This window comes from Urocitellus parryii, chromosome 4 (genome assembly GCF_045843805.1).
Source record: "Urocitellus parryii isolate mUroPar1 chromosome 4, mUroPar1.hap1, whole genome shotgun sequence".
Taxonomy (NCBI): Eukaryota; Metazoa; Chordata; class Mammalia; order Rodentia; family Sciuridae; genus Urocitellus; species Urocitellus parryii.
In genome coordinates, this window is record NC_135534.1 from 179,955,251 (window position 1) to 179,980,657 (window position 25,407).

Here is a 25,407-nt window from a genome sequence, read left to right on the forward strand (position 1 = left end):
GAAGAGGAAAGAAACCAGCCCCCATGACCCTTTCAAGGATCACTGACAATATGGACAAGGTTAAGGCTAAAGCTACTCGTGTCATCATAAATTCTCTAATCATAAAACACCCGGAGGTTTTGTCATCCAGAACTACAAAGAAACCAAGAAGTCCTCTCCCATGGAGCTGATCCATGCCCAGACCACCCAAATAGCTGAATATCCAACAGCCTTCAAGCTGCCCAAGATGGATGTCCCAGTAATAGAAGAAAAACTGCTGTGGACTCAGTCTCAAACTGTGTAACTCGAATATGCTCATACCCACTGGCTTCTAGAGTGCGTTCTATCATGGGTCTCTAGATGGAGGGCTTCTCGTCCTTTACTCCTTTTTTACCTTGGCTTGGACATAGGAATGGTATATTAAAAAAAAAAAAAACTTAAACTGAGGTTAGAGACGGAGACATAATTAATTCTGAGAGACATCAGTACACAGCTTTTCCTTGTATGGAAGAAACCATTTTCAGCTGTTTTAAAGTCAAACTAAAAAAAATCTCAGCAGTAATATTTGGAGGTCTTCATTTCCCTTTTTTTTTTTTTTTTGTATCATTTATCCCAGACCAGGACTTTGATCATACTTACTAGGTCAATAATGTTTATGCTATTCCAAAACCTAGGCTTCTTTTTATCACCCATCAACATGAGCATTGAATGGTGCAGAAGTGTCCACTGACAAGTTTGGGTGACATTGGCCTTAACTCTGCTAGTGCTGCGCTCCAGCCTTGTTAGAGGGAACTAAGACTGATTTGAGTTCTGGGTACAGGAAATAGCCAGATTTGGCAGGGACTGCTCTTTCTAGGCTGAAACTGGAGTCTCCTTGCTTTTTATCCAACCTAATTTAACATCGATTTGGTTGGAAACTTCCTAAAGGGAGAAAACTAAGTGTATTGATTTGATATTGATAAATGGATATTCAGTTTGTTTGTGTCTCTGTGTGTATGTGGGGGTGGTGGTGATGGGGATTGAACTTAGGGCCTTGCACATGCGACATGCCAGGTAGGTGCTCTACCACTGAGGTACACCCCCAGCTCCAGAATGCCAAAGGTTTTTAGAGTAAAGAAGATGGTAAATACAGTTAGATTATACACTTGAAGTTCATGTGAAATTAGCATCACCGTATTTCAATTTCTTTGTTCAGGTCAGCTTCAAACTGTTTTGGAGAGGAGATGTATTTTTACCAAAATGAGCACACACACACACACACACACACACACACACACACGCACATACATACATACCCCCCAAAAAAGAAAGAAAAGATAATTTCCTGCACGAATTCATTGTCTGAATCATTGTTATAGGTTGCTCCGGTTGTTGAAAAGACTATGAACAGATCAGAGAACTTACTCTTTACTGGTTCCTCATCAGCATCACAAGTTCATGCTGCTGCAGTGAATGGAGATAAGGGTGCTCTTCAGAGGCTCATCATAGGTAAGCAATCCCTTTAAATTCAGAAACTGTAAAAACAATTTTTTGTCTTAAGGGAGTTGGTTAATCTTAGCTTTAATTTGCAATGTACTGATGCATTTTGATGTAAATATATTATTTATGGAAACATATTATTTATATTTTATTCCAGGACTTGGTTAACAAAGAAATTAATTCTGAAACTTAAAAATATAGAGTAGGATTAAGTGAAAAGTATTCAAGAAATTTTCATGTATTTGGTAGAGAGTCTAGATACTCTTAAAAAGTAATAGTATGTAGGTGTTATTAGAGTCAAGAAAATATATATGTAATTAGAAAGGGGATTAATTCATCTTTATAAAACATCTAGAATGAGACAGTGGAGAATGATCTTTTAAGATTTAATGTGCAGTATACACAAAGTTAATTCTGACTTGACAAAGTGCTAATGTTTCTAAGTAAACTTTAATTATTTAAAATTGATTCAATGTTATCCCTCTCATCTATTTGGATAGATAGATAGAAGTGTAGAAATTCTAGAAGGAGAGAACAAAGTGAAAGATGGACAGGCAGTATTTAAAGACAGAGTAGCTAAGAATTTTCCAGAATTATAAAAATCATAAATTTACAAGTCCCAAGAAGAATAGATGAAATAGATTTTTGGTAATCTTTGTAGGTATCAGTGTCTGATGACATCATGACTGACAGCTTGTTATGCAAAATCAAGTCCAAGCTATTTGAACTTCCATACTCGTTCCTTCAGAATTTGTTTTCATTATACATTTCCACTTTCTTCAGTAGTTTATAAAGGTGTACACTAACTTCTGTCGAGGCTGGCAGTTACTTCTACTTTCTAGTGTGCCATAAATTTTGTCTTTTCTCTACACAATCTACCTCTTTTCCTCTTTTCTTTCTTCTGCCAACTTACCTTCTTTTTTTACTAAGCAAACTGATAATGGCCTTTAAAAATGGAACTATTTATCTCATACTCTATGAAGATTTTTCTTCCTCTACAGAGACATCATCCCTGCTTTACCTCAACTACCTACATTCACAGCCCCTCCCTGAATTTGACATCTTCCACAACCTCCAAATCACTCATTTGAATGTTTCACCATTCATCCAAAACACTTTTACTTCCAGTCATCTACTAATGAGAACAGTAGTTTCTCATCCTCGCTGAGACTTCCGGTCCATTATCATCTCTAGTCTCTAGTTTTGACCACTGGCTTCTGTCTGTACCTTTCTTCCTATTCAGTCCTGATTCTGTGGTCTGTTATTAAAATCCTCTTGGAAAAATTCTCTTTTTTACTTCCTTTTGCTCTCTCAACTCTGGATAGAACTAATCCATCTATTCCTGGCAACCCCAAAGCAGTTGGACCTGGCTGGAAGATTCATAACATGCCAAATTTATGATTCTCCACTTCAAATAAGCACTCAACACTTATTGCTCATAATGCCCCAAATTCATGATTCCCCTCTTCAAATAAGTATTCAGAACTTAATGCTCATCATGCTACATTTCTCCATAGCAAACATTCGGTACCTTCTCACTCTGCTGAAGCCTATGACTGCCAATTTCCTTTCTCTTCATTCTCAGATAATACCTTTTGCTTCCTAAAATAAAATGAAGACATTGAGTAGGAATCCTCATATTTTAGCATGTCTACAAATAGTGCTACATCCATATACATCCTCTTCTTACTTACTGCTAAAATATAATAAATTTCCCTCTTTCATTCAAAGGCCAGTTCTTCCACACAAGCTCTGTATTCTGTCCCCTTCTATTTTCTCACAAAATTTGCTCTATTTTTTAAACTTCTGATTACAGTAGTTTCAACTTTTTTCCCCTTTCTTCTATTCTAAATTCTTCATGTCAACATTTTAAGCATGCTGTATTGTCTCTTCCATTTAATAATCTCTTTCCTATTCCTATATCCCACTTTAAGTATTGCCATCTCTTTCAACTTTTCCTCACAACTGTTATTAGTACACATCTACACTGCCACATAGTGACTTAAAGAGGTCAGAAGGATAATATTTCATTCTCATAATAGTTCAAAAGTACATGGGCATTCTAGGGTAGATATATGTCACTGTTTCACAGAATCAACCAGGGATGCTGCTGGGCGTGGCTCTGCCATTCTCAACATCTATTTAACTTCCATGTCTGGATTCAAGGCAAATCTTCTCTTTGTAGTTAAAACCCAGATTGCAGGAAGAGAGAAAGAGAGAAATTTGTCATTAAGAAGGTGGGCCAGAGTTAGACACGGTCACACCTAGGACAGAAGAAACTTAAAAATGTCTTTTCCTAGATGGTGTCATTTCCAACCAAAACTGAGGGTGCACAGTTCCTAAAAAGAAGAATTAGAGAATGGATGGAGAGCAATTATCATTATCTGCTGCCAAAACCAAGCTTCTTAGGCCATCTGCATTCAGTGTCCCTAATTCTTCACATCAATCTACTCTTTTATTAAAAGAAAACAAAACATATAGTGCTATTTTGATATATACACATAGATTAAAATTTAATACATGAATATAAAGCAAACACCCATGTAACCACCACTGTCAAGAAATCTCCATTGTCAGTACCTCCAAAAGTCCCTAATGCATTCTCTCCTCCCCTCTAGAGTAACTTACGATTTTGATTAATTTTTTTCTTCTTTCCCCTCCCTTCTTCCTCCCACCTCTCTTATTCTCTCTTTCTTTTGCTGGGAATCAAACTCAGAGTCTTACATATGTTGAGCATGTGTTCTGCCACTGAGCTGTATCCCTACCCTTTATCTTGACTTTTATAGTAATCATTATATTTTTGTTTTACCACTTATAAGTATACACCCTTAAATGCTAGAATTTTGTTTTGCCTTTTTTGAGTTATTTTTTCCCAAATGTTCCATTTCTACTTGAACTGAAAAAAAAAAAAGATGTATACAGTGATATCATTTTTGTGGTCAAAACTCTTTAATTGCTTCCCATTATGCTTATAATGAAATTTAAAAAGCTATATGTACCTCTTTTCCTCTCCAACCTCACTTTTCATCACTGTCTTCTGAGAAATTTGCTTTCTTTCAGTTTCTCAAACCTGCCATCTCATGGCTTTCACTTGACATGCTGTTTTCCTGGTCTCTGTCTCTTAGTTACCAGAGGTCTCTACTCTATGGCCACTTCTTCAAAGAAATCTGCTCCAATCTCAGTGAAATCTGTTCATGATGTTCTCTCTTGACACTCTGTAGTTTTCCTTCATAGAAATTGTCTCAGATTATATAACTGTACATTATGTGTATGGCTATTTTAATGCCTTTTCCTTTTACAGGCTAGTAGCCTCCATGAGAGTAGACTGGGTCAGTTTAATGCACCACTCTATCCACAAAATACAGCAAAGTACTTGACATATCAAAGGCACATGAAATATATTTGTGGAAGAATTGAATAAATAGTATAATCATTTTTAAGTATCTTTCCTCCCTGGTTGTCTATAATTATCTTGAGGGCCAGGACTGAAAGAGCATTGAGTTGAATTAAATTGAATTCAGAGGCAGCTTGGCACTAAATTCCATGGGGGGGAAATTTTTTTTTTAATGAGACTGCCTCAAGAAAAAGAACCATATAGAATGAATTCTTCATTATTTTAATGAAAAATATAACCTTCAACAAAAACAAAATGTGCAGATTAAAAATACTTTAACCAGCTCAGTCATACAAATTAATTAATGTGTTTCATTAAAAAACTTGAAACTTTCCTATAATTTTATATCCCCAAAGAGAAAAATTCTTAAAAACCAAAATGCAATTATGATGTGAAGCCAGTATTGAGTTTATAAATTTATCGATAGATTGATTCCCTGTGTTTTCTGTCATCCTTTCTAAGGCACTCCTGATTCATTACTGATTGAGGAAACACTGCTTATCTTCTAAGGACTGTTCCATTATGTCTTCTGTGTACATACAGTCACACGTTTGCTCTGTGGCATTTCCCAGCACTTTTGTATTTGCACTAAAATGGTAACTAAAATTGCAATATATTTTAAACATCCTCTTATGTAGTACATGTTTGATGATCTCTAAATATGTGCTATTTCTCTAAACTAGACATATAGTACTACAGATGAATTTTTGTTTTCTTGAATCTTTGTTCACCAACTGCTCAGTGAATTCATTCACTTTAGCATTTTCTGTTTTCCTTTCTCTGTTTCCATGGAGAAGTATGTCAGTGATGTGTTTGACTCCATGGAAACAGATGACTGTCTCTTCTACATACACAACTAATTAAATCGAACACTCTCTGTGCTGCCCATTGTCCTGGAGGAGGACTGAACAGGCCTTCTCTGAATGAGACATCATTTCAGGAGCAATTCTTAGCGATTAACCTAAAACAATGGCTTACTATTTTAACATAACCCGCTACTTCCTAGATTAAAATGTATTAGGGTTTAGTTCTGGATGCTAAAAATATAAATATATACAGTAAAATCCTGATATGCTATGGTTATCATTTATAGATATATAGGTTTTCTTCTTAACATTAAATATGAATAATTTAAATGAATATAAGAGATGTAATAGTAGAATTTAGTAGATTCAGTCTAATACTGTACAATGTAGTGTAGGAGAAATGGTATAGATTTTAGGTTGGATAAACCTGATTTTGGATTCTAGCTCCATCGTTTACTAGCTGTATTACCTTGACTAAGCCACTCAGTATTTTTTGAGCATCAGTTTCCTCATTTAAGCTATAAATTATATTTACTTCGTTTGTGTGTATATTAAATGAGATAATGGCTCTAAAATATCCACCATGGCACCTGACTCAGTAGAAAGAGTGCTCTATTACTGTTACTGTAATATTAAGATGGATTCATGGTAAAATAATCAAGACTTCAGTACTTTTCAGAAATGAAGAAAGTAAAAAAGCACTAAATGCTGCAAAGATTAATACTGTTTTCTCTGTGTAAAACAAATTAAATAATTTATAAATATGCAAGTGTATAATGATTGACTTTGTTTGCAGTATTACAGTGACTAGATAGTACCATTCTGATTCTACTGCCACTTTTCTTGCATTGTCCAATGTTGTGAGCAAGCATAATCTCTGAGTCATTTCCTCTCCTTATTTTTAACATCTCCCAACATAGTAGTTAGATCTGGCAAGGAGCCTCATAAGTGGCAAAGTAGAGGCACTATTTCAGGTTACTTCTTTCTTTACGTCAACTCTTAAACGTTAGGGCCATTAAATGTGTTATAAATGCTTGCTTATACATATGCATTTATAAAAGTATAGTCGGCTCTCTTTGCAAATTCAACCACAAATTCAAGTTTCAAATTTCAATTTTCAAGATTGAAAATTTAAAAAAAATTTTTGTTGTTGTTGTTGTAGTCAACACAATACCTTTATTTTATTTATTTATTTTTATGTGGTGCTGAGGATCGACCCAGCGCCTCACATGTGCTAGGCGAGCACTCTACCACTGAGCCACAACCCCAGCCCCAAGATTGAAAATATTTTTAAAACTTGTTCTGACCAGGCACAGCGGTGCATGCCTGTAACCCCAGTGGCTGGGGAGGCTGAGGCAAGCAGATCATAAGTGCAAAGCCATCCTCAGCAAAAGTGAGGAACTAGGCAACTCAGTGAGACCCTGTCTCTAAATAAAATACAAAATAGGGCTGATTATGGGGCTCAGTGGTCAAGTGCCCCTCAGTGCAATCCTCAGTACCACCACCCCCAAAATCCTTCTGTACTGGAAATAGTAAATACTGACTTCCCTAAACAATATAATATAACAGCTATTTATAGAATATTTACATTGTAGTAGGTATTATAAGTAATCTAGAGATAACTTAAGGTATAAAGGAAGACTAAGAAAGTTATATGAAATACTATGCCATTTTATATAAGAGACTTGAGCAACTATAAATTTTGTTATCTATGGGGGCCCCCATGTATACTGAGGGACACTGTACTATAATATATGTATTAATGCTAATAATAGTAATAAAATTAGCCAATATTCATTTTTAGTTTATGTACCAGTCACTGAATTAAGTGTTCTGCAAAACGTTAATTCATTTAATGGTGAAACAAAGAGTGTAGGGGTACTCTTATTTCCTTTTTTATATAGACGAGAAAACTGAGGTGTAAGAGAGATTAATTTGTCTAATAAGTAGCAGCACTGAGATTAAAGTCTGGAAGTCTCATTTCAGAGCCAATGAATTTAACTACTAATCTGTGGAACTCCAGTGTATGTGTACACATTTTCTATACTTATATGTACTTTCAGATCTATGAATAAATAGAAAGCAAGAAGGACAAGAAAGAAAGAACTGATTAGGCCTGAGCCTTGACTGATGAACTGAATCTAAATTGGATTTTTCTAAACTTTTTTCTTGTACTATGGGCTATTTTGACAATGTGGTGAAGTTGATAGACCTTTTCTCAGAAAAAAAAAATTATGATCTTAAATCGTAAAAACTAGTTATAAAGTTTTACTATAATTTTAAAAATCAGTTATATTAAAATATAGTTGTCAAATATTTTAAAATTGTGACATAGCAATATATCTACCATAATTTTTAGTAACACATTAAATAGCAAGATTTAATGGCATATCTAACAAATATAATTTTGAAATAACCATGAATGCAAATTATATTTTAAGATACTTGCAATAATTATAATGAGAAAATAAGTAAAAATATTTTGTAAAATATCAAGTACCCTCAAAATTCAGTACATCCCATGTTGTTGTTCTTATTATTATCATTTTATGTGTCAGGACTCTGAGACCCAGAGGTTAAAAACATTTATTTGTACAGCATATTGGCAGAGTTGAGTCTCAAACCAAGTTATTTGGTGATAAATTCTATGTTCTTTCCATCGTTCCAATGTTGTCTCTCCTTAACAATAAGCGTATATTTTTTAAATGACAACAAATGCTTTCCTGACATTCTGACAATATGAAAAGTGTGAGGTAAGAAGTAGGTGAAGGCAGATGAAATAAATACATCTTTGGTGTCATGTGTCATTTTAGAACAAGTAAACAGGACATAAGTAGAGAATGCCCTATTTATTTATGTTGGGCAATGTGGTAATATAGTTATTCTGTAGATTGACACAATGGCCACTTCTAGTGATTGTCATTTCCTTTAACTAATAGAACTGGAGCTCTGGTTTCTGCATATACCAGCCATTATTCAAATTCTTCTGCTTCAGCTAGCCTTGGAATAACTGTATGCTGTTGGACAGTGGCTTCCCAGCACGGTTCCAGCTCAGCTTTCTGAGCTGTGTTCAGAAAGAGCATATGCAGAATGCCAGCCCCAGTTAAGCAAGCACCCATTCATTGGTCATGGATTAGAGACCATCTCCACAGTTGCCAGAATCATTAAAACCACACAGCACACTCACCAGCTATTTTCTATATTAACTGTTCCTGACAAGAATGCATTTTTTTTTAACCAGGAATTGAACCCAGGGGTGCTTAACCACTGAGTCAATCCCCAACCATTTATTTATTTATTTATTTAGAAACAGGTTCTCACTAAGTTGCTGAGGCTGGCTTTGAACTTGCATTCCTCCTGCCTCAGCCTCCCAAGCACCATTGTGCCCTGCTACAATGCAAATTTTTAATGCACTCCAATCCAGTAAACATTAATTTTATCTGAAGTCTTACATTTGTATAATAAGTTGAAGTTACTATTCATATGCAAGCAATAAGTCATTTTATTTGATGTAGACTTGATAGGTATGAGTTGAATGTTATAATTGAATAAAATAAGGAAAGGGATTAGGGGAGGTAAATAAATGCGTAGACCTCTCTGTTACTTTTTTTTTGGCCAGAAAGCCCTGAATCTGATGATATCACATTACTTAGAAACTATTTGAGAAGCCACCATCTCTTTCCCCTTCTCATCCCGAAGCTACCCAAGACAGGACCCAAGTGAGGCTGATTGTTGCTTTTTCTAATAATGAATAAGGGATATATACTTTCAATTTCCTCAAATAGACAAAATTTGCCTTACAGGCACAACATATTGGATGGTAGTGACATGACCCAATTAGATCTTCTCTTTTGGGAAATATAAATATCAATTACACACAAACAAAGTCTGTCAGGAATTGGAGAGAAGACTTGAAATTTCCCTGAATCTTACAGCAGATTTGGGAAGAGGCAGCAATTGCTCGAGTTCTCTATCCTAGGATAGAGAATTACCTATTAGTCCTCTGATTCTGACTTCACTTTGACCCTGAGGAGCATAAGCAATTACAATTATGTGATAATTGCCTCCACTTCTTTGCATTTATTCTCATGACTACAATTCCTAAATCCACTCTCTTACTAGAGCTTAAAAGGAGGAATCCCACCTTAAGGGAACTTGTAAAATTAATTATTGTCATCTTGCTAATACCCGTAACTACTATCTTTGCTTAACATTAACAAATAAGAATCTGGTAGGATGGCCCTTTACTCATGTTGAAAGTCAACCAGAGATTGGACTTTATTTTAGCTTTTTCTTTATAAGTATCACTTTGACTCCATAAAGGCTCCAACCAATTAAAGGAAGATTCTGTAACTATACCACATTTTAAGTTGGTAAATATGGGTTTAAATGAGAACCTATCTATAAATGCAGTGATAGGATCTTTGGAACCTTCTGGACTAGATATAGGAGGCCCTTCAGAGAATACCCAGCAGTACCACTTAGAAGCCTTATGTACAGAGGTTTCTATTTTAGATATGTTGAATCAAATGCAAAACTTGCCTTCCATCTTTACAACCAGGGTTCTGAAAAATACCACCTGCCTCCTGCGGAAGTTATACACAACCTGAATATATTTGTAAGGCTCTTCCAGTTTCAAGAGCAATGACCTTTCTTGTTATATTAACAATATGCATGGAAACATATTAGCAAAGTAAGTTATCTAAGAGACTGTTAAGTCTTTCTGGGACCCAATATATCCAAGATTACTTCAACCTTGATTTGGAAATAACTGGCTTCCCTCCTGCTCAATACATACATGTAGTTACTTTCAGCTAGTATGTAAGTACCTGATCGTTCTCTGTAGCAACTTTTTTTTCACTTCAAGTGCCTGGAATCAAAATAGAAGAAAGATCAGTGTAGTAGAGGAAGGGAATTGAGGGGGAAAGAGGAGAGATGGATAAAGGAAGAACAGTGGAATGAATCTGACCTAACTTTCCTATATATATATGAATATATCACAGTGAATCTCACCATTATGTATATCCACAAGGCAATATTTTTTAAAAAACTATAATAACAGAAAGATAAATATAGTAGAGGGAAGAGAATGGGAGAGAGCAGGGAAGGAAAAGGGAAAGTATTGGGAACTGATTTAGAGCAAGTAATATTCCATGCTATTATAATTATGTCAAAATGAAGCCTAATGTTATGTATAATTAAAAAGAATCAATAAAAATATAGAAAAAATAAAGTACATGGAAGAAGTTTGGCATCTTTTGTTTTTTATTGTTAAGTAAAGTTTATTGAGATGTAATACAGTAAATTTCCCCCTGTTTTAGTATACAGTTATTTAATTTTGACAAACTGGTCTCCCGCTATAGTTTCACTTTTCAAGAATGCCATATAAATGAATCATGCAAGTCTACCCATTGAAACTGATTTATTTCACTTGGCATAAAGTGTTTGAGATTTTTCCATGTTTGGAGAGTCAGTAGTTCATTCCTTTTATTGTTGAGCATTATTCCATTGTATGGATGTTCTATAATTTGTTTTCTAATTTTCTAGTTGAAGAACAATTGAGATGTTTCTTGTTTTTAGCAATAAGATGAAACTACCATAAATATCTACTTCCAGGTTTTCATGTGAACATAGGCTTTCATGTTTTTGTTTCTGCTGAGTAAATAACGAAGCAAGAGATTAGGCCGCGTGATAAGAGTATAATTGAGTTAATAAAATACGGACAATTTTGATAATAGTTATACCATTTTTCGTTCCTACCAGTAATGTCTGAGAATTCTAGTACTTCTATATTCTCATCAGCATGTGATATTGTCAAGTTTGCTTCTGTTTTGTTTTCATTTTCGCCATTATAATAGATGTGTAATGGTATCACAGTGTGAATTGAATTTACATTTCCCTGTGTATTCATGATGTTGTGTGCCTTTTCATATGCTTATTTGGTGAAATGTCTATTCAAGCCTTTTGCCCATCTTTTAATTTCATTATCTGCCTTTTTATTATTCAGTTGTAGGAGATCTTTACTCTGGAATGAAGGCATTATCAGATATGTGTTTTGCAAATATTTTCTCCCAGTTTGTTTCTTGTCCTTTTATTTTCTAATAATGTTTTTCAAATATAAAATTGTTTTAATTAGGATAAAATTCAATCTATTAATTTATTTGTGGATTTTTCTTTGGTATCATCTCTAAGAAATCTTTACCCAACTCAAGTCCATAAAGATTTTCACTTTGGTTTTCTTCTAAAAGCTTTACATCATTGTAGGTTTTATGTTTAAATTTGTGATTCATTTTAACATAGTTTTACAAATTGTTCAATTACAGACTGAATATTTATGTTTCCCCCAAAATTCATATATTGAAATTCTAACCCCCAGTGTGACGCTCTTAGGAGGTTGGACTTTTGGAAGGAAATTTAGGTCCAAATGGTGGGGCTCTTATGAATGAGATTAGTCCCCTTTTCAAAAGAGACCCCAGAAACTCTCTCTTTTCCCATGGTGTAAGGATACAACAGAAAATTGTGAGTCTGCAACCCAGAAGAAGGCTCTCACCAGAAGCTGAATATGCTGGCACTCTAATCTCAAGATTTTCCGCCTCAACTATGTACAGTAAATTTCTGTTGTTTTTAAGCTACCCAGGCTACAGTACTTTGTTATAGCAGTCCAAACTGAGTAGGATAGGTGCAAAGTATAGTTTGGGTTGGTTTTGGGTTTTGTTTATGAATGTTAGATTTTTCCAGCTTCATTTGTTTAAAAAGATTGTTTGTCTTTGCAGCTCTGTCAAAAATAATTGTTTCTGTACTCTCAAATCTATTATATTGAACTCCATGTCTGTTCCTTTACTACTACTATAGTATCTTCATGATTGTACCTTTATAGTATGCCCTGAAATCAAATAGTGTGAGTCCTCCAACTTTTCTCTTCTTTTCCAAATACTTTTATCCTTCCACTCCTTTTGCTTTTATAGACCAATTTTAAAACCACACATCCATTTCTATAAAAATTGCTTCTGGGAATTTTTTTTTGTTGTTGTTACTGGGGATTGAAACCAGGAGTACTTTACCACTGAGCTGCATTCCCCCAAACATTTTTATTTTCATTTGTTTTAATTTTGACACAGGATCTCACTAAGTTGCCAAGGCTGGTCTCAAACTTGTGATCCTCCCGCGTCAGCCTCCTGAATCCCTGGAGTATAGGCATGCACCACCATGCCTGTCATGTCTGGAAATTTTTGAACACATTGTTCTTAGTAGTACTTAATGGGAAGGGTTTATTATGAATTTAATTTCTTTAATAGATAGCATACTACATTAGTTTAATATTGCTGTACCACAATTAACACAAACTGAATTTAAAACAATAGCATTTGCTACCTCACAGTTTCTGTGGTTCAAATGTCTAGATATGGTTTAGCAGGTATTGTTGCTCAAGATTTCACAAGGCTGCAGTCAAAGCGTTAGCCACATTGGGGTCTCATCTAAAATATCAAAATTCTATTCCAAGTACATGTTTGCAGAATTCACCTTCTTTTAGCTTTAAGATTTATGGCACCTTGCTTCTCTAAGGCCTGAGGAGAGTGTTTCTGTTGATTGAAATGTCTCCAACTTCCTCCATCTCTGACCGGAACTTCTTTTAAAAAGCAACAGGAAGGGTAGGGAGTGTGGCTCAATGGTGGAATACTTGCCTAGCATGCACAGGGCCCTGGATTCAATCCCTAGCAACACACACACACACACACACACACACACACACACAAAGCAAAAAGCAACACAAAGGATCAAATATGTAGCTCAATGATAGAGTCCTTACCTAGCATGCATGAGGCCCTGGGTTCAATCCCCAGAATTGAAATGAATAAGTAAATAAATAAGTTCATAAATACATATATATATACATATATGCATCCAAGATAATATGATTAATTTAAAGTTGAATGTTTAAGGTCCTTAATTGCATCTGCAAAATCCCTTCAAATTTTTACAAAACAGAACCTGATCATGGGAATGACATCTGATCATATTTACAGGCCCTGCCCACACTCAGGAAGAAGGGATCACACACACCATATATACTAGGGTAATTTGGAAGCTACCTTAGAGTTTTGCCTACCGTAAATACTGTTGAGGGTATCTGTATTGTAAGTGGGCTGTGATTATGTCTTCCATGGAATTTATCCATTTCACTTAAACTGTAAATTTATGGGCATAAAATAGTTCTGCTTTTCCCTGTTTTCCTTCTAATGTATGCAAGCTCTGAAAGATGGCCCCTTCTTTCATTCCTGATATTGGAAATTTGTGTCTGCTATTTTTATTGATCAATCCTATTACAGATGTATCATTTTTTTCCCAGAACTTTAAGCTTCATTGATTTTTCTCTGTTGTTTTTCTGATTTTTAACTTCATCGATCTCTGTTATTATTTTTATCCTTCCTTCTGCTTGTTTTAGGTTAAATTTGCTCTCCTTTCTTAGAATACCAAGATATAAGCACTTAGATCATTGGTTTGAAACTGTCCGTATATTTTAATGCAAACATTCGATGCTGTACATTTCCTTGTAAGCCTCCCTCATTTATAGGGTAAGAATCTTACAACAATATTTTTATTTTCATTCCTTTAATTATGTTTTAAATTTCCCTGAGATTTTCTTTTTAACCCATGGATTATCTCAAAGTGAATTTGGTGATTTCCTGTTATGATACTGACACTGGTTTCTGGTTTAATTACATTATTACCAGAGAACATACTTGGTATGACTTCCTTTTTTTAATCCTTTATTGTTTGGTTTTATATCAGAAATTGTCTTTTTTGAAGATGAATGTTCCATGGGTATTTTAAGACTGTATCTGACTATCATTAGGCAAAGAATTCAACAAATATCAGTTAGATCCTGTTTCTTTATAATATTGTTCATTTTTCTGTATCCTTGCTGACTTTCATTTTAGAGGTTGTAGCAATTATTGAAAAGGGGAGTCAAAGTGACTAATTATAATTTTGAAAGTTTCAAATGTTTCTTTCAATTCTATCAGTTTTTGCTACATATATTTTAAAGATCTATTATTTGGTACATCTTCGGTACATATACATTTGGAGTTACTATATATTCTTAGTGAATCTACCTTTTTACTATTATAATAAATGTCTTTGCTCCAATGTCTACCTTATTAGATATTACTTCACTTCAGCTTTCTTTTGATTAATATTTGTATGTTATATCTTTGCATATTTTTTTTACTTTCAGCCACCTATGTCATCCTATTTTAAGTGAATTTCTTATAAATAGCATATATTTGGCTCCTCTTATTTTTTATCCATCTCAGTCTTTCATTTTCTAATAATGGATGTTAGAATTTTAAGATTTCCAGTTTGTGTTCACTCTGTGTTTCTTCTGTTTTTAATTCCTGTTTCACTTTTCCTGTCTTCCTTTCCATTTATTAAGCATTTTTAGTATTCTATTTTATTTATATATAGTGGGGCCTTTTCTAACAGCTTTATTGAGATATAATTCACATGTCATTCAAGTCACCAATTTAAAGAGTACAATTTAGTGGTTTTATATGTCCACAGAGTTGTACACATACCACTACAATTAATTTTAGAATAATATCATTACCCCCCGCCCAAAAGAAATCTGAACCCTTTAGCTGGGATCCTGGGAATCTGATCCCTGCCCCCAGTTTTAGGCAACCACTAATATTATTTCTGTTTCTATAGATTTTCCTGTGCCAGACATTTCATATAAGTGGAATTATACAACATGTGGTGTTTTGACCAGCTTCTTTCATTTAGCATAATGTTTTCAAGATTCATCCATGTTGTAGCATATATTAAAACTCATTCCTTTTATTGAATAATGGTTCAATGTGTGGATATACAACATTTTGTTTATCTACTCATCAGTTGATCAATAGTTTATGGACACTTGAATTATGCCCATCTTTTGGCCATTATGAATAATACTGTTGTAGACCTTGTGTACCAGTTTTGGTGTAGATATGTTTTCATTTCTCTTGAATGTATACTTAGAAGTGGAGGACTGGGGATATAGCTCAGTTGGTAGAGTGTTTGTCTTGCATGTGCAAGGCCCTGGGTTCAATACCCAGCACCACTATTAAAAAAAAAAAAGAATTATTGGGCCAAATGGTTATTCTGTGTTTAGGGTTTTGAGGAACTGCCAGTCTATTTTCCAAAGTGACTCTACCATTTTATATTCTTTCCAGCACTATGTGAAGATTTTGATTTCTCTATATCCTTGTTAATACTTGTTATTATATGTCTTTTGAACATTTTAGATATAATAAGGCTAGATTCTATTTAAATATTCTACTTTAGTAGATTGACAGTCTGTTTCAGTTTGGAGTAAATATTCTATTTCAGTTTTGTGGACTGTGATAAAATATCAATTTATCTTTTAGAGCTCTTGTAGGGCTTTTCTAGTCTGCCCTATTTCTGTGCTGCCTAGGCCAATTTAGGACTTGGAAAGTATTCTACCTAGAGTTTAATTATCAGAGCTTTTGCTGTTTAGATTCAAATCAGTTCCATACATGGGTTGCTCAGAAGCATCTATGAACCCATGCATCAGTTTAAAGAATTTTCTCTAGCTTCCTACTCTCCAGAACCCTCCCCTGTTCTCTGGTTGAGAAAGGGTACACCACCACCTCATTGTGATCCTTTGCTTAATTTAGGCAGCTATGGTTGACTGGACTCCTCCCCATAGTCTTTGCAGGGCCTACTGGGAAGAAGAGGCGTGGTTTCTTTTTTAGTATGTGCTTTGAGTAGAGCAGGTTTAATCAAAAGAGTTTACTCTGCAGGGTTACCTGATCTTTTGACTGGAGAGAGCAGTTATCTCTTGGGAAATATTATATCTGTGCCAGTGGGTTTTTCCAGATTTTAGGCTTTTCTAGCACCGGGATAGCTAGATACAGAAGAAAAAAACTTCAGGCTACTTGCCACCAGATTGTCAAGTTTCCAAGACCCTCCTCAGCCTGCCTTCTCTTGTCTTCTTTTTACTTTTGTCTTCTTACTTCTTTTTACTTTTTTGTCCAGGGTTTTTAGTGGTCATTAGCAGGAAGATCAGGATATTGTGTATTTGTCCATCTTGGATAGAATGTAAAACCAACCCTGATTCATTTTTGTGTCACTTATAAAAACATATGCATTGCCTAGTATATGATTGGCACTAAATAAGCATTTGTTAACCAAACAAAGGAGGGAAGAACATAAGTAACTCCGTATCGCAAAATTGTTTATTCAGTCTTAGAGGAAAAATGTCCTGTAGAATTATTAATCAGTTGAATTCTAGCTCTACCACCTACTTTCAGTATGAATGTAGACAGGTTATTTAACTTGCCTGAACCTCAGTTTCCATAATACAGGAGTGGTAATATCTACCTCATAGTGTAAGTAAAAATGAAGAAATACATCTAATGCACTAGTAGAGTGCTTAATAATAAACATTTAATGTAACTCCTACTTATATTAGTGATAGACATTATTAAATATCACTGTTTCTTGTACTCACAGGAAACTCAGCTCTGAAAGACAAAGAAGACCAATTTGGGAGAACACCACTTATGTATTGTGTACTGGCTGACAGACTGGACTGCGCAGATGCTCTCCTAAAGGCAGGAGCAAATGTCAATAAAACTGACCATAGCCAAAGAACAGCCCTCCATCTTGCAGCTCAAAAGGTGAGAAGTAAAATTACCTTGAAAATTAAACATTTCGTTTGGTATTTGTTAATTGATTAGTAGAATTCTACAATAGGCAGATAAGAAACCACAAATACTGATTCTTAGGCTTCATGTTTTCTGAAAACAGTCTTTAAACTGTGAATACTAAAGCACAGTTATCTATTAGTGACTGTATTCTCTTAACCAGTTTTCCCAAACAATAGAATTTGTTCTATGATCTCATGTTTAGTGGGGCGGGGGGGGGGGACAAAATTTATATGAGTAAAGTACGTTACAAATCTATGTATAGGGAAAAAAGAAAAACTAAAAAGAAATACACAAAATGTTAAAATTGGTTGGGTTTAAATTCTGGAAGAAATAAATGTGAATTTTTGTACTTTTCCCTGCTTAAATTTACTTAATTAATTAACATTACTTTTACATTTCAAGATGTAATTTCTCTTGAGATTAGCATTGGGGGCATAAATAAATTTATTTATTCTGTATTTTCAACTTTTAAAAAAATCTAAATTATATTGCTGATAGCAATAATTTCAAGATTTTATAGACATTGTCAAAAGATCAGATTTTAAAAGGTTAAACACATTAAAAGGAGAAAATGGGAAACTTCTAAATTTAACTTAAAAACTTACCTGAAAATAATTTTTCTCTCCTTAAAATTTTGGTGAATAAGATATTTTTTCACTGCATGGTATTTTTCTTTTTATTATTTTATATGTCTATATTTTGGGGATAAAAAGCAATAAAAATGAGCTGGATGGAGCAGAAACTGTTAGTTATTTCCCATTAAAAAATGTGATCAGATAGAACTGATTAATTGAGGGGTTAGAAAATAACTTTTCATTAGTTGAATGCATATAAAAGAGGCTGACATTAAGATATACTACTGAATATTCTAGTTATGTGCTCTTATCAGTTAGGTCTGTCAGGTTTTTTCCAAAGTTATTTTTACTGAATTTGCTTTTCATTATAGTAATTTTTTTAATGGCCCTCATTTTCAATCTCAGTGTAACTACTGCTAAAGTATTTATAACCTTTCACCTAGGCTTGTCAACTGGTAAATTATTCACTCAGGGAAGGTAACTCCGTTTAACATGTTATCATAAAAAAATAAACAGTTCAGATTGAGACTAGCCCCAGTCTTAAAATTTTGATACCCTTTAGATTCTTCATTTTGATTCATACATGTATAAAATTCAACTTTGAAAATGTAGGTTGGAAGAACTTAACATCAAGTAGATTATGTTGGGCAAAAATGAGGATTTATGTTGATGATCCAACACCATGACATCTTTGTAAGGATTAATATGACAAAATGGTTGAGAAAAGGGGTGTGTACAACCAGATATCTTAGCTGTAAATCTCTTTATAAGATGTAGTACATTGTTTTCTGTTTCCATTTTTAATTTTTTAAATTATGGGTGTTTTATACTGTCAAAGGATAAATAGAATTATAATTTATATGAAACCTGATACTTTGGAGTTTTTGATAATTACACATCTCCCCCTTTTTTTCTGTTGCTGTTCTTTTTTCTATACTTGACAAAAGAAGTAATATGTCTTTAATTGATACTAGTGCTAAGTAGAATTTCCAAAACAAGAATGATAATACCTTTTTAGTACTGTGCTCTTCCTGATTAAACCTGGTATTGTTTTGGTTTTGTACTTAATAAGAAATCAGAAGTAATATAGAACAGGCAGTAATAAGACAATAAATGATATAAAATGATTTTCAAAGAGGAGCCAGAGATGATATGTCCCAGGTCTGCTTCTGAGCAGACACAAATACAACTTCTCTTTAGAGTAAACAACTTTACCTTAAGTTTCCAGGAATAGCTTATGTTAAAATAAACATGATCTCACAATGAAAGATCACCAAACACATAAGGAAGTAATCTACCGTGAATGAGAGTCAGCAGAAACAATAGATTAGTCTGTGAAAAAATCAAATACTGACATTGTTAAAGTCACAATATAAAATAATCACTGATGAAATGTTTAAAGAAACCAACAGAAAAATGAGAAACCAACAAAAGACTTTCATCACTAGTTTTTAGTTCAGCCATGACTGCTTATTTTGGACTAACGTGCTTTCCAGAAACATCAATGAGAACTGAGCAACATACCCACACTGTTTGAATGCATTGAGAATAATCAGCATAGGCATAATCTTAGAAACTATAACTCTTTGGAGAAGGAGAGCATATTAGTAGAGTACCAAATTCATCTCTGCTTTTTCCTAAAAGGCACTTTCCAGGCTGGAATGCAAAATAGTATAACCCTAACAGTCTTTCTAGGTTGAACACACCAAGATAGAGTTTGAAGCTACTAGTGCCTGGAACTTGAAGAGCAAAAATTGGGAGGCAGAGGGAACTGCAGAGTAGGAGCCCAAAAATCTGGATACAAATTCCTTACTGGTCATCAGCAGATTGCCAAACTATTCTTGTGTAAGGTGGGGCCCTAAGAAACCCAGCAGTAAACAACAGCTTGGAAACTGAAGAACTTAACAGAGATTGTTTTAAAATTATCTACATTTTATTTCACTACTTTTAATACATAACACACTGATTTTTTTGCATAGGGATACATTCTTATTTTAACACATAGGGATAACTAATTTTGCCAGCTCAAGTTCATTAATTTTCAGCAATGTAGCAGTATTCCCAGCTGAATGCTGGTGCCAAGCTTTTGTACTAAGCACTCTTTGTGCATTTTTGTTTGTTTGTTTGTTTTATGAAAGGTCCTGGCTATTAAGGAGCCATTTAGGAAATTTGAAAATAGAAATAAAAATCATATTGTCAAAATAGCTTATGAGGATTAGTATGGCAACCACAGCTTCTTTGTAAAAAGAGTAAAATGGAGGTGTATTGAAAACTATTGTAGTTCAAACTAATAGAAAGGAGAAGTTGGAATATGAAATTGAGATATATAAGTTATTTATCAAGAAACTAAGTTCACAGAAAGTCTTGTAAAATTCTGCTTACAAAATTATCACAAAAATAAAAACATAATAACTAATGTGAGAATGGTTGCTCTTCACAGGTTAGTAATAACAATGAATATTTACATACTATGACTGTTGATATTTTACAAAAATACTTATAAGGCACATGGGCCAACTTTAAGAATCATGTCTTTCATCTTTATATTCCAACATAGTATCTGTTAAATAGTATTTTTAACCTATGCTGAATAACTGAACATATACACATATACATAAATGTTGAGGAACCAGAAAAAAGGATACGAGTAGAGTTAAAATGTATTCCTCTTTAAAGATAAGAATGAGCGATAGAGTAATGGAGTTATTGATCCAAAGGAGTTTTAAGATGAGAGATTATGTATATGGAAAGTTTTAATAAATAATAATGTCAGGAACCTTATCCCATGTAACCATCACCCAGCTTCAATAATTATTAATTCATAGCCTTGTTCCAACTGTACACTACAACTAGACCATTTTAAAGTCAATCACAGACATGCATAAATATTTCAATGTGTATATAAAAAGAGAAAATATGTTTTATATATCCTCATATAACCATTGTACCAAAAAATAAATTCACAGTAATTCTTCAATATCATTAAATATCTAATCAGTGTTTTTTTAAGTTAATTTATTAAAATCTGGACGTAAACAATGCATTTGTGTGGTCTTTTAAGACTCCTGCAGTCTAACAATTAGATGAGAGACATTATGAACACATTTGAATACTGAGGAAAAGAAGATCCCCAAAATTCCAGAGGAAGATTGTGGATGACTGATGTATCAAAAGGGGAAGAGGGGACAAAAAGGACCCAAAGTCGCTTAGACATTAGAATGTTTGTTCAATGAATGAATAGAAATGCACCTAGAATGTATCTGAATATAGTTTGCAATTACATTGGAAATTATTCTCAATTTACAAATGGGAAGAGAGGAGCTCTAGAGTTCATTTTCAAAGCCTATAGAGGGAGATGTTTTGGCACTGAAGAAGAGGCTATTACATAGGAAAGTTCAGCTTCTATTCAACAAATCCCTGTCAAGGAAGATGAGAGAAACCTGAGGGATATAGGAGACCTCTGCTGCCCCACTCCCATATTCCAGACTCAACACCCCTGATTCCATTAAACCCTCAAATTTAGGTTACAGGAACAAAAGAGATGAGAAAGTTGATGTTTAAGGATAACTTAGCTTTTTTTTGGATGATAAGGACCTATTAATTTTGGGTTGTCTGCAGAGTCAATCTAGCATAATTCAAAAGAAAATAGTATCTGAGATTATGACTTATATTCCATTCATATTCAAGGTATCTGGAACCACTAAATGTCACTCAGTAGACTATGACCTTACACTAACTTTTTAAGACTCTGTAAAATGGGGATCCTATTACTAACCTACCTACCTCATAGAATTGTGAATATTAAAAAAAAATGAAACACTGTGTTAACATGTGTGCCAGAGACTATGGAAAGCAAGTAAGTTATGCATAGTATTTATAAGTGCATATGAGTATAAAGCATTATCCATAGACTGTATGTCTTGCAAATATAGGTATTTTTCCAATGACATTTGGAAGTTGATATGATTAATAAAACATATTTCTTTAAAATTGTCATTGAATTCAATTCAATTGAATTCAATTCTTGTATTTTTTTCAGTCAACTGACAAATACCAAAAGTAAACATACTAATACTAATGGGGTTTTTCCCGTTTTAAAACTTTCCTAAGAATTTAAAAGACTAAGATCCACCCTAATAATATATATGAATGAACTGCTTTATTTATGAATAAAAATTGGGAGTAACAAATAGGTTTGACTCATCTAGTGACATTAACCTTTATTAATGAAGTTTTTCACTTTAATATACATAACTTATTATACATTTAACCCTTTTTTACCTTGGCTCAAAACATTAGATGTGAGTTGAAGAAACATTATTATAAACTTAAGTCATTAATGTTACTATGTCAGGTTCTTACTCCTTCTAGACCTGTCATTTGCCCAAATGTATCTTTTTTAAATCCAAAGAGATGCATATAGTCTTCAGTCCTCGTTAGGTACTAAAGAAATTCTAACAGTAAAATTTTATAGATCTTGATTTAGATTTTACATGATTTTTTATGATAGTTTTCTTTGTCTAAACATTATTTATCCAAATCAAAGCAAACAAAATTATCTAGGAAGAAACATCTTTTACAACATATTTTGCAGTTTTGTTTTATATTACAAGATATAGAACATGATTTGTTATGTTCAGTGTTTTCACTTTGTTTTAATAAAGTACAGTGTGACCTAATTTACCTGAGCTTACTCTTTTCTCAATATTTATACTTCTTTATTTCTCTGATTAATTTATTGACCACTTGTTCCTTTTAGAATTTTCTCTTGACTCTGATGATACTGTAGAATTCATTTTTCCCTACCCCTCTGACAGTCCATTCATTTCCTTTAGTTTACACCTCCTCTTTAACTCCCAGAAGCTCTGCCCCCAAGATAATAATCTCTATATAAATTCTACTCTCCTGAAGTTTCATCTGTTTTCATAATTTCCAGCTATTGTTTCCTCAAATCTTTATAGCTCTCACCCTTCTTCCTAATTCCAGACTTGTATTTCTGGTTTCTTCTAGAAATCTCTAAGTGGGTATCTTTCCAAAATTTTAATTTCAATATATCTGAACATGACCTTTCCCTTTTACCTATAACCAGCCATTCCATCTGATTTTCAAAAATAACTTATTGAAGTGAAATTCCCACAACACAAAATTAACCTTTATGGGGTTAGATAACAGGGATTAAACTCAGAGACTTTCAACCACTGAGCCACATCTGCAGCCCTATTTTACATTTTATTTAGAGATAGGGTCTCACTGAGTTGTTTAGCACCTCCCCTTTTTTGAAGCTGGCTTTGAACTTGTGATCCTCCTGCTCAGCCTCCCCAGCTGCAGGGATTACAGGCATGCACCACCATACCTCGCTAAAATTACCATTTTTAAGTAAACAATTCATGGGGGTAGTTAGTACATTCATATTATATTTATATTTGCCCTATGTTGTTGTAAGTTAAAATTGTTACATTTATATGTGCATCCAATACCTCCATTTAGTCCCAAAGCATTTCCATTACTCTAAAATAAAACCTCTTACCATTAAGCAGTTTCTCCCCATTTCCATCTTTCCTCAATCCTTGGCAATCACCAGTATGCATTCTCTCTATGGATTTATCTATTATATGTATTTTATGTAAGCAAAATCATATATGATTTTGTGTCTGGCTTTTTTCACTTGGCATAATGTTCTTTCAGGTTATCTATCACATGTATCATCACTTCATTCTTTTTATTGATATTATCTATTGTATGCACATAGCACCATTCGATTATCCATTCATCCATATGGACATTTGTACTGTTTGTACTTTTTGCTACTGTAAATAGTGCTGCTATGAATGGGACTTACTTAAACTAAAAAGTTTTTCTCAGCAAGAGAAACAATAAGAGAGGTAAATAGGGAGCCTACATCCTGGGAACAAATTTTTACTCCTCACACTTCAGATAGAGCCCTAATATCCAGAGTATACAAAGAACTCAAAAAATTAGACAATAAGATAACAAATAACCCAATCAACAAATGGGCCAAGGACCTGAACAGACACTTCTCAGAGGAGGATATACAGTCAATCAACAAGTACATGAAAAAATGCTCACCATTTCTAGCAGTCAGAAAAATGCAAATCAAAACCACCCTAAGATACCATCTCACTCCAGTAAGAGTGGCAGCCACTATGAAGTCAAACAACAACAAGTGCTGGCGAGGATGTGGAGAAAAGGGTACACTTGTACATTGCTGGTGGGACTGCAAATTGGTGCGGCCAATTTGGAAAGCAGTATGGAGATTCCTGGGAAAGCTGGGAATGGAACCACCATTTGACCCTACTATTGCCCTTCTCGGACTATTCCCTGAAGACCTTAAAAGAGTATGCTACAGGGATACTGCCACATCGATGTTCATAGCAGCACAATTCACAATAGCTAGACTGTGGAACCAACCCAGATGCCCTTCAATAGATGAATGGATAAAAAAAAATGTGGCATTTATACACCATGGAATATTACGCAGCACTAAAAAATGACAAAATCATGGAATTTGCAGGGAAATGGATGGCACTAGAGCAGATTATGCTTAGTGAAGCTAGCCAATCCCTAAAAAACAAATACCAAATGTCTTCTTTGATATAATGAGAGCAACTATGAACAGAGTAGGGAGGAAGAGCAGGAAGAAAAGATTAACTTTAAACAGAGACATGAGATGGGAGGGAAAGGGAGAGAAAAGGGAAATTGCATGGAAATGAAGGGAGACCCTCATTGCTATACAAAATTACATATAAGAGGTTGTGAGGGGAATGGGAAAATAAACAAGGAGAGAAATGAATTACAGTAGATGGGGTAGAGAGAGAAGATGTGAGGGAAGGGGAGGGGGGATAGTAGGGGATAGGAAAGGTAGCAGAATACAACAATTACTAATAGGGCATTATGTAAAATTGTGGATGTGTAACCGATGTGATTCTGCAATCTGCATTTGGGATAAAATTGGGAGTTCATAACCCACTTGAATCTAATGTATGAAATATGATATGTCAAGAGCTTTGTAATGTTGTGAACAACCAATAATAAAAAAAAAAAGTGCTGCTATGAACATGCATGGACATGTGCTTGGGTAACTTTTCAATTTACCCAGAAGATTGTGCTTTGTCAATTTATGATATGATGTTGTCTTGGTCACCTATGTTTAGAAACTGCATGGCACATAGTAAGTGCTAAATATATATTGGTTAAATGTATTTGTTAAATCGATGTGTTGCATGAGTTATTTTCACTCTTTCTCTTATACCTCTTTTTTATAATCATTTGTTAACTCTGAATTATAGCCTTAGCTCTGCCACTAACTGGTTTGCATAAACTTAGGCAAAATATAACCTCTGTATGCTTGTTTTTTTCCTCTGTAAAATTAAGTTTTTAAACCACAAACATAAGCAACATCATAAAACAACCTGAGGGCTGGAGTTGTAGTTCAGTGGTAA

The 25,407-nt window shown here is 34.1% G+C and overlaps 1 protein-coding gene across 1 annotated transcript in view; it reads left to right on the top strand.

Annotated features, from left to right (window-relative positions):
- The window catches only part of Invs (inversin), a 134,784-nt gene that overhangs the window by 4,205 nt on the left and 105,172 nt on the right, over positions 1–25,407 (top strand). The window contains exons 2-3 of the mRNA XM_026415065.2: positions 1,338–1,467; positions 17,176–17,342. Coding sequence (XP_026270850.2) covers positions 1,362–1,467; positions 17,176–17,342 — 273 coding nt within the window. The 5' untranslated portion in view covers positions 1,338–1,361. The remainder of the gene's footprint in view (positions 1–1,337; positions 1,468–17,175; positions 17,343–25,407) is intronic.